The sequence below is a fragment of the Poecilia reticulata genome, linkage group LG16, assembly GCF_000633615.1.
Source record: "Poecilia reticulata strain Guanapo linkage group LG16, Guppy_female_1.0+MT, whole genome shotgun sequence".
NCBI lineage: Eukaryota > Metazoa > Chordata > Actinopteri > Cyprinodontiformes > Poeciliidae > Poecilia > Poecilia reticulata.
The window spans coordinates 17,650,127-17,660,108 of record NC_024346.1 but is presented as its reverse complement, the minus strand read 5'-3'; the positions used below and the strand labels follow the sequence as shown (position 1 = coordinate 17,660,108).

At 37.8% G+C, this 9,982-nt stretch overlaps 2 protein-coding genes across 4 annotated transcripts in view; both read right to left on the bottom strand.

The window, feature by feature from the left end:
* Positions 1-2,607: 2,607 nt before the first annotated feature.
* LOC103478590 (speriolin-like protein) lies at positions 2,608-4,649 on the bottom strand. 2 transcript variants are annotated; one of them, XM_008432528.2, is made up of 4 exons: positions 4,414-4,649; positions 3,412-3,654; positions 3,207-3,331; positions 2,608-3,004 (listed from the first exon to the last, which is right to left on the bottom strand). In XM_008432528.2, exons 1-4 carry the CDS (start codon positions 4,571-4,573, stop codon positions 2,672-2,674), a joined length of 861 nt encoding a protein of 286 aa, XP_008430750.1. In that variant the 5' UTR covers positions 4,574-4,649; the 3' UTR covers positions 2,608-2,671. The 2 variants fall into 2 exon arrangements, with proteins under 2 accessions (XP_008430750.1, XP_008430751.1); XM_008432529.2 differs by having other exon boundaries at positions 2,787-3,004; positions 3,125-3,331.
* Positions 4,650-4,675: 26 nt separating this feature from the next.
* Positions 4,676-9,982, bottom strand: part of grinab (glutamate receptor, ionotropic, N-methyl D-aspartate-associated protein 1b (glutamate binding)) — a 7,533-nt gene continuing 2,226 nt past the window's right edge. The window contains exons 2-7 of one of the 2 annotated variants that reach the window (XM_008432531.2): positions 9,202-9,565; positions 9,012-9,115; positions 8,004-8,204; positions 7,604-7,732; positions 7,368-7,511; positions 4,676-5,506 (exon numbers count right to left, since the gene is read on the bottom strand). In XM_008432531.2, coding sequence (XP_008430753.1) covers positions 5,357-5,506; positions 7,368-7,511; positions 7,604-7,732; positions 8,004-8,204; positions 9,012-9,115; positions 9,202-9,520 — 1,047 coding nt within the window. In that variant the 5' untranslated portion in view covers positions 9,521-9,565 and the 3' untranslated portion in view covers positions 4,676-5,356. Of the gene's footprint in view, positions 5,507-7,367; positions 7,512-7,603; positions 7,733-8,003; positions 8,205-9,011; positions 9,116-9,201; positions 9,679-9,982 lie in introns of those variants that run through there. The other variant, XM_017309707.1, reaches the window with a different exon arrangement.

Below are 9,982 nucleotides of genomic sequence, written 5' to 3'. Positions count from 1 at the left end.
ATGTGTTTTATTTCATGGCAGATTACGGTAAGCTTTATTTAATTTATTTTATACCTGGTTTTCAGTAAGCTGCTGTCTTGCTTCATGTTTTTAGTTTACATGACAGGCAGCTTATAAATGAAGTCGTTCTGTAAACAAGTCATTGTTTGGCGGTTAATCAGGACAAAATACGTTGTTTTTTGGGCTATTTTGTCCCTATATTTTAAAATATTTTAGTTTAATTACACTCTTTTTATTATTAAACTTTGCTAAACAGATGTTTATAGTAATACTATTTGGGATTGAAGCCGTAATAACCGTGTAATATTAGTGTACATGAATCATATCCTATCATTTCAGTGACCTGCGCAGTTCAGTGGACGCATTGTGGACTGTGCACTGCATTTAATAAAGTCTGTCATACAATGTATTAATGCACATAAAAGAGTTGCAGTGATCTGTATTTGTCTTTAATTTAATTCCAATCAAAAGCTGTTTCCCCTTGTTTTGTTCTTACAAACGCCTTTGTATTTAAAATATTTTTTAACAGGTAGGATATTCTAATAAAAATATTACTGCTTACATGTATAGCTTTTCATTTTTAATGGGTAGGGTGTCTGAATAAAGGTGATTTCATCATCTATATAAATTGTTCCAATGCTAAGCTAAGCTAAGCATAACTCCTAAGCTTCCACTTCAGTCCCGTCACTCAAATAATGTTATCCATTATATTTAACATTAACATAACCCGCTATAGTTTTCTGTTTGTAAACATGACGGTAGCAGTTTTGGACGCGTAGCACTGACAGATAGACTTAGCTATCCATCCGTGCTACAGTAGGAAAATCTGACGAGGTAGCACTGATAGTCAGGACACCCCATCATTTTCCACTGTTCATAAAATAATCAGATATCAACCCAAGGCTCTTTAGTTTCTGTTATTTCTCTTTTTGCTATCTTGACTCCCTTAATTCATGTCCTATTAAGATATATTAAAATATGTAACTGTGCTATTTTTTTTCAGATTAATTTAATATCGCTAATGGTTGTTTGTATTTACTAATATTTAAGGATGCGAAGCTTGTCAGCAAATACGCAATTTGCCCATGTTTAATCAATAGCACATATTATGTTCTATTAATTTCTAAAAATATGACAGAAAGTTGTAGTTTGCTGGTTTCCTCTGGATACTAAAACATTTCTGAAACTGCTCAGGTGAACCTTTCAGCGTCTAACTGGCAGTTTCTCATCATATTCCTCTTATATTGATATTTATTTGTGTCAAATGAAACATGGTTCTGCTTCACAAACGTATTGTACGACGTTTTGCATTTCTATTCTTTACTTCCTAAATCTATGAATACAGGTTGATTTTACATCTAAAGAAAGGAATTTACACGTTTGGCATTATGCAACTTTATTTTAAAACTATATATTTTTTCAGTTTTTATTTATTTTTGCACTGAACCATTTTAATTCACATTAATTTGAATTAAAATGTTCAAATTTGAATTTAAATGTACAACGTTGTATATTTAAATTTCAATATAAACATACAGCTTTGTTTTTGGAATGAGTTTATATACTTAAAGTAAACCACTTTCCATCAAGTCAACGTAAAACTATTCTTATTCTTTAACGTGCAATCTGTCAATTGTCACACTTCTTGTCTTTTATTCAATTTCTTTAAACTTCTGGCAAGAAATATATTGCAGCCAAAAACAAATTTTTGTACCCAATACTGTATGTGCAGAGTCAAGTATTAACATTTTTTAATTCTAAAAATAAGCTATATTTTTTTTATCTAAGTATCACTCAAAATCTTGCACAATACTGAACACTTTTTTGCATTTCTCTTTCAATATAGTTTCTAAAAAAATAGAAAATATATGCCAAAATAAAAAAGTCTCTAATGTCTTGTAATAAACTCTTAATAACAAGTGTTAGTCTTATTCCGTAATTTTTCTTTCTAAATAAATAGTTTCAAAATGGAGAACTCTTGGGAAAGTCACCTTCGCAAATATCATGTTTACATTCAAAGATCTGTTTTTAAAGTTTAGAAAGCACATACATATAGCAATAACAAAAGTGTTTTTCCCCACGTCCTTCTCTTATCAATGTTAGAAACAAGCCATCTGGAGAAGCAGGTTGCCTGGACTTAGATGTGTTTAAAAAATGGTATGCCTTGAAGACAACAGTGTGCTGCAAAAGTATTTATATCTTTTTCTAACAAATCCTGTCAAAAAAAAAAAAAAACACGGTAGGAGCTGTGAAAAACTAGCCAACACTGCAGCCCTCCACATAAACCAAGAGGTCCAATGTGATGGCCTGAGATTTGCAGCTGTATTTAGAGAAAAATGTTACCTGGATGCAAAGGCATGCCACACTTTTCAGATTTTAACATGGAAAAACTTTTTCAAAGTTCTTTTCTTTAAATTATCCACCATTTTGTGTTGAAATCATCGTATGTGGTGGTAACTTGACAAAATGCAGCAAAGTTTGAAGGTTGGGAAAACGTTTGCAGTGCATAAGAAATTCTTCAATAGTAGTTGTATCTGTGCTTCTGTGTGCAACTTAAGCCAAACTGCTTGTGGCGCGGCAAATGTATTCATTCTGCAAGCTACAATGTCAATTTATCACATCTCACCATTTATTTCAGAAATGTTAAAATTTTCACAGGATCAGGTGATGATTACCACGCAAGGAGGGGCTTCTTGTCCTTTGTTGACAGGTAGCAGAGGCACGAGAGCACCAGCAGCATGTCTTTCTGCAGTCTTCGTGGGGCAATGTTCTCTATCATCTTTATCAGAAAATCTGGATTGTTGTACTCAGCCCATTTGCTGCTGCCTTTTCTCGGCCTCTCCTTTAGGATTCCATACGAATTGACAATAAACTCACAAAACGGAGCGTGGAGAGCTAATTTGTACCCCAGCTTGCCGAGCGACTCCATGAGGTCTGTGTACCTGTTGGAGAGATAGAGCTGATACGCCTCGTCCATATGCCCTGTCAGAGGGTGAGTGCTCACCTGCAAGAGAGGAAGGAAGATCTATTACTTCCTACTCGGTGTTTACTTTGGCCATTTTTCAGTCTGCGCTGACTTTCAAAATGTAGTGAAATTTGGGAAGATCTTGAGCCAAATAAAAACCTTTTACTTTCACTCTTAGCTGAACTTGGATCAAAAGAAATTCCCTTGAAGGCTGCAGGTTTCTCTCTGAGACGGGCGTTACCTCGACAATCCTCTGTGGTATGTTGAGGAGTATGAAACCATAGAGCCTCTGATGAGCCTGGAACACATATGACAGGATCCTCCTATCCAGCTGATAGGCAATCTCACCAAGCAGCCTTGGATGACCTGAAAATCAATTTTATTTTATTTTTTTTAAATGCAAAAACTATATAATTATTGCTTTAAAAATCAGTAAATGGTGAGACCTAAGGCAAAAGGAGGAACATCAGCCTGGCTTTGAAGCTCTTCTGCCTCTTGAGCATTTTTCAGCACAGAACTTTGGAGGAACGATTTGAAGTTGACAGGAGACGATGTTCTGAAATTCATGTTGGATTTGAAGTTGACAGGAGACGATGTTCTGAAATTCACGTTGGGTCTGTTCTGATGGAGGTCTCTCATGAACTGTTGCTCTTCAATGCTGCTGTGCCACTGGTCCGAGTGCTTAGATCCTGGTGTTAAGAAATAACCCAAATTTGACACGTTTTCAAACAGAAGCATGTGTGGGCATGGTTAGATCTACACTGTCTAAGTTTATCAGTTTAATTTGCCTTAGTGTTGGGGGTCTTAATAAATCTACAAGTAATAAGAGTCCTGCAAAACCCAATCTTTAATTAAGGGAACATGTATATCAATGAAGTGTTAGAACAGAACGAGGCACAGAAGCCTTAAGTTTTTAAAAATACTCTTTAAAATCACCTCCATATTGATATAAAACAGTTTAACAAACTAAATATTTAGTTCTGTTAAAAATAAAAGTTATGTTATGAGTACAAAAATCCTGATAATGACCATAAAACCTTAAAAAAGTTCTTGTTTTCTGACAAATGAAAGCTGTTGTTGCCCATAAACTATGTTTTGTGTTATATGTTTCAATGTTAATTGTTGGTTTGTCTGTGTCCATCTAAACATCCATCTTATAGTAAATTAAATATTTGCAAAAAAAAAAATCAGGACAATTTGTGTTAGGAAAAAAAAAGAATAAACTTTGTGTTGCTAAGAAACAGATTTTTTTTTTTTCGGTCAATCCTTAAAGTTTAGATTATGCTTCATAGCATCAGCCACATGAGTGCTGCAATTTACAGTCCCATTATTACCTCATCAAACAAGCCACGCTGTTACAATTTTAAATAAAACATTAAAACGTTAGGGATTGTAACCATTATAGAACAAACCAAGACTGCCACCTGGCGGCAAAAGAGGAAACTTACCTGTCAAGTCCGTCAGTATGGAATCGCTGCTGCTGTGCGTCCTGGATGTCAGCATCTGGTTGTCCTGGAGCAGGTTCACTAAATATCTCAGGTGCTCAATCTCCCGCTTAAGTTGATCGTTTTTGACCAGCAGGGCTGCAGCAGCTTGTTCTAGACTCATCCTGAGGCTCTAGGACACAGAGCTGAGCACCCACAACTCCTCAAGAGCACAGCTGAATCTCCAAGGACATTTTGAATCTAAACATGATTACATACTCTGGTAGAAGGCATTTTTTAAACTTTATTCCATATAAAGAACAGACATCAGGTTTACAAAAGTACTTAAGACTTTAGAGCATAGTGAAAACAGTAGAGAATTTCAAACAGTACTTTCGAAAAGACAGAAGAGAAATATATCACAACGACCACTTTGTAGTCACTTTTCCAACAAGGTTTTTTTTTTTTTAGCAGGGGTGGCCTCAGAGACTCGGCTCTCACAATTTTGCCAATTTAGCCCTTCGCATTCCTACAGCTTCAGCAAAACATCAACCTTGATCTGATAGATTATGATTTTTATGGTCTTTGGTTGGTGACTAAATCATTTTAGACATCATACAGGCATACCAGAGGAAAACTCTGCATCAAGCACACCGACCTATTTACACTCCTTAAATGTGAAAGCGTCATTAGATGCTCGCCAGCTGAGCTTTTATCAGATCTCCCCATAAACAAAAATATAATTTTAAAACAAGTTTAACAATGAAAACTTCAGTTATCAACAAAACACTACTGACAGCATCAATTAAAGAGAAGCGTTCACACTGGATGAACCAAAAGCAGCCTTTAACCATATGTTAAATACACACTAGAAAGCAAGTCAGAAGCTTTGATTATGGAAACTCGCTTCTTTATGCAAATTCCAAACAATGTTCCGCCTCAGTCGCTGTCGGACACTCCCCTCCGCTCAGCCTCGGGCTCTTCCGACGAGAGCGAGGATGTAGAGGAAGATGTTGATGATGTCTGTGTACAGGTTGAGAGCAGCAAAGACGTATTCCTCTGGGCTCAGAGCGAGCTCCTTGTTGCCAAGCAGCAGCTGGGTGTCCACAGCCAGGAACTGAAAGGCACAAGGAAGTTCAACGCCGGTCAAACAAGCTTTCATGTAGCTCATCTAAACATGTAAAAACCTAATTATACATGTAAATATACTGTGTAGAACGGTAATGAACATAACTTATGAAATTGTTTGTCAGGGCTTTTTGTCACTGACTTGGATTCTTCTGGCAGAATTTCTACCGGGCCAATCAGAGAACAGAAGAAGTGATGACATCGATTTTCTGTGCAGTTTTAGAATTGTAGTCTGCCTGTAGTTTTAGCAATGGCAGCGAAGTGACCGAAGCCGTTCAGTCCGTGTTTACCACACTTATAAATACTGAACTGAATTCAATTTAACAGATGGGCACTTCTATCTTTACAGCTCAGACAATTTCCGCTAAGCTTCATAGGATTGAATTGGCGCGTTACACATGTCACGGTCAAACATTAGTGCTAGTATAAAACTAACCCAGAGTCCAGATCCTCTGTAAGGAGGCATTATAGACCATGGGGATGTTTTTTTTAAACTAGAAACCTTAAATAAAACCAAATGCAACTATTTCCCTTCAGAAGTCCCTTAATATTAAACATGGAGCTTATCCAACCGGTTAGGGGATGTACTTTGGTATTTCCTTGCCTCCCACCGTTATTTTCTGTGTTAATAACCTTTAAATTATTTGGAAAGTGACAAGTAATTACAGATTCAGAAAATACTAGTATTTTTGAGATTAAAATTGTGTTGACAGGGTAGATGTCTGCTTTGTTTCTTGATCCCATTAGTCAGTCGGAGCCAGATGAAAAATCTAGATATTAATATTATTATTCCCAAGGGAAACTAAACACATTCAATGAAAAACTAAAAGTAAAATCTGTCTTTGCACAATTTGTTGCGTAAAATGCAACATGCCAGACAACATAATTACAGAAGTTGTGGCCACAGACTTGTAAAGCTAATATCAAAACTTTCTGAGGTTTTAGTCTGACAGTTTTATATGTTCCATATTGAGTGAACAGATTAGGGAAATAAGAAAGAAAAAACTGAAATTCAAAGTAGAAAACGTAAAGCACAGTCTCCAGACTTCTTTGCGTCCTTGGTAAAGGTGCAACCAAAACCTCAAAACAAAGAAATGTTTTAATCCTGAAGCATTTTATTCCACACATTTTAGTCTATTTGACTCTTAAAATGTGAGAGATTAGGACTTCTGATCAAACAAAAATTAAGTGGAAAGAGACACTTCCTGCTGGCAGATATCTATAAATAATATTTCCTTACTAGTAAATATTTTTATGTACCGGTAAGTCATACCGGTACATTTCTTTATTAGAGAACACCGTAGACCTTTTGGCACCCTCAAATTTTTGGAATAAAATGGTCAAAACCACATAGAACCAAAATGGTGAATGGGTGAAATGATCTTTATCCATCAGTGAGTGAATGAAGGCAGTTTTATTTCCCAAAAAGACAAAAACTGCAAATGCACGAAACATTGCAGAAGTAAAATAATCCATACACAGCTTTTAGTTCCAGGTCTCCGCAGCAGCTATTTTGGGTTAGAAGCTGAAAACACTTTAAACAACTGCTTCAAATAATCTACTCAAATTATGCTTACAAAATGTTTTTAAAAGTATTTAGAGATATGTTTGGATTTAAAGTTAAAGATGAATGCACAAACGTAAAAAAAAAAAAAAAGCCATCTGTTCTGAAATGATCGGCGAATGGCTGACTCATGTTTTACAATCAAAACGTCGTAACATTAAATAGGAAAAAAAAAATCTGATTTCTTTCAGCAGAAGGTTGGCTAACCAGCAGCACCAAACAGCCATAAAACAGGATTAGATGCATCTTATTTAGTACGAATGTGTGAGAAAACAAAAGGACTCACTGCTGTGAAGAGCAAAGCTCCCAGTCCGGCGTAGACAATCTGCAGGATGTTGTTTTGCAGAAAGATACAGAGGATGCTGAAGAGAATCAGGACCAGCAAACAAACAAAAAGGACGCCGTAACAGGAAGTGAAGTCATACTTGGTCTGTGGGCCACAAACAAGATTAGCAGTAAGTATATCGCAATTTCTCTGAGAGAGTCCGTAACTCGCGAGTGGGGATGCTGAGGGATACGAACCTGCATGGAGAAAATGACCACCGTAAAACAGACGAAGGCAGTGATTCCCACCGCCATGATCACAGCCTCGGTTTTGTGGAAGCTGGCGATGGTACCCACCATGTAGGACATGCTCAGAGTAAGGATGGACTGGAAATGAGACAAAAGCAGCGCATCAGCACTGATCCAGACATCATTTTAGGAGTACAATAGAAATACTGCTTCATCTATCATTTCATTAGATTATGGCCTAAACTAATCTCTTATGAAGACGTCAACTCCACCTGCAACTTGTACTCCCCACCTCCCCCCCAGATGGCAGAAGCAGAACTAAAATCATCACGAAACGCCACGCAATTTCCTGTGCTGAAGCCTTCTCCTAGTCCTCATGCGTTTCCTATTGTGAAAACCAGTTTCTTACCAACGCCACCAGATTCCAGGGATGTCGTCGGCGGAAGTCTCCGCAGCAGCTGATCACCAAAACCGACGCCAAAAACACTCCGTAGGACAAGAAGTACGTCCAGACGTTTTCTATAACAAAGAACTTCACTTCTTTCACAAAGGTGAAAACGGCCACGAATCCGAATGTCACCATGAGCTGAGCGGTCAACACCAAGTACACCTGGCGGGGAAAAACAAGAAGAGACAGTCAGCTAGGGAACCGAGGCAGAATTACAATCAACTTTGTCATTGCAATATTCCACAATGATGCCATAGCTGCATATTTTCATAATATCCAGCAGCACTAGAATACATTTTTCAAAATGAATACACTGCTTTTAAGTAGACATGTTGTGCGCAGTTTGCTAACTATAGCCACATTATTAAGAGTGATTCTCTCCTTTAATTTACACACAATGATTGTCTACGTCAGTCTTTCCAAACAGCTAAAATAATCTTTCTTGTATTTCTTGGTTTTATTCTCACCCAGCTGACAATCAGTGCACAGTAGCATGTGGGAGAGGTAGTCTTTACTTTTATTGATATCACATCAAATGGGCTTTAAACCAGAAAAATGCTACAATGGAAAATTGGAAGAGCTTTGAAACGGTTACTTTTTAACCTCGACTGTGCAACCAACTCATATCTATTTTACATTACCACATCAATCTGTTGAAATAAAAAGCAGAGAAATGACAAAAAGCTGTCCGCCGCGGGAAAATGTCTGACGAATAAACACAGAAAATATGACAATGCCTTCCATTTACACAACAGAGAACTGAGGGTGGAAAGTGACAAGACTTGTGTGGTCAAAAGGTGCTTGGTAGTGCAAACAAGAGCAAACTAATCCTGACCATTGAAATGTTGGTTTGGGTTTAAATAAACTGAAAAAGCACAACTGAATCATCCATAATATTTAGTGTTGGAAGGAAAAGACTATCTGGTTTAAGGTTTCTGATTTAACATTAGTTTTATCTCATTGTCTTACCTTTCTAATAAAGGCCCTTCTTATGCTCTTGTTGTCTAATCCAAAATCAAAGTCTTGATTCTCATTGAAGGGTGGAGGAGCTTCCTCGCTGAGGTAAGGATTACCTAAAACGACACAAAAATAATAATAATAAAATAAAAATATATAATTGATTGGCATTCAGTGTAACTAAAGGTGTAGAAACACTCACCACCACTATAGCTGTCAACAAAGCCCGGGGCAGGTGGAGAATACGGCGGGGCATGTTCTGGATAACCTGGGTAATTGGGGTTGACATAACCTGAGCTTCCATCTTGTGGCTTCACTGTCATCCCGTAGGCTCCGGGGATGACCGGGGCGAAGGCGACCGGTGGAGGAGGGTACGGCCCAGGTGCAAGGATGGCCCCGCCGTGCACCTCCGGGCCCGGTACAGTGACGCCAAACGCGGCAGGAAAATTAGGCTGATCGAGGACAGGAGGCTGAGAGGTGCCCACCTCCACGGGAGTGTAATCGGCCTTCTCGGTGGTCATCCTTGCTTTAGATCGGGAGAAGAGGATGACAGATGCGAAGAAAAACTGGAGATAAAACAATAATGTAACGGAGAAAAACAGAAAATACTGTTATGGCGAGCCGATGATAAGGACGACGATGATGGGTTGTAGATACCCACAAAAAAAAAAAAACGTCAACGAAGTCACGTGACAAGCACCATTTCCGGTGTTGAGTCCGATCGAGTTCCAGTTTAGATGCGTTTTCTTGCAAGTTTGTGTCCTGCCATGACAACCGCTGCGCTCGTACACTGTATTTTACGGCCACGAAAGGAAACCTCATGGTGCATTCAAGTACGACTCGTACATTATACAATCAGTAAAAAAAATCATTCAACGTAACGATCAAATTTTACCATTCTTACTCAAAACCACACAACATATTTGGGTTTATTGTAAATCAAGATTGGGTCCTAATAACTCACCTGGTTGAATATATATATA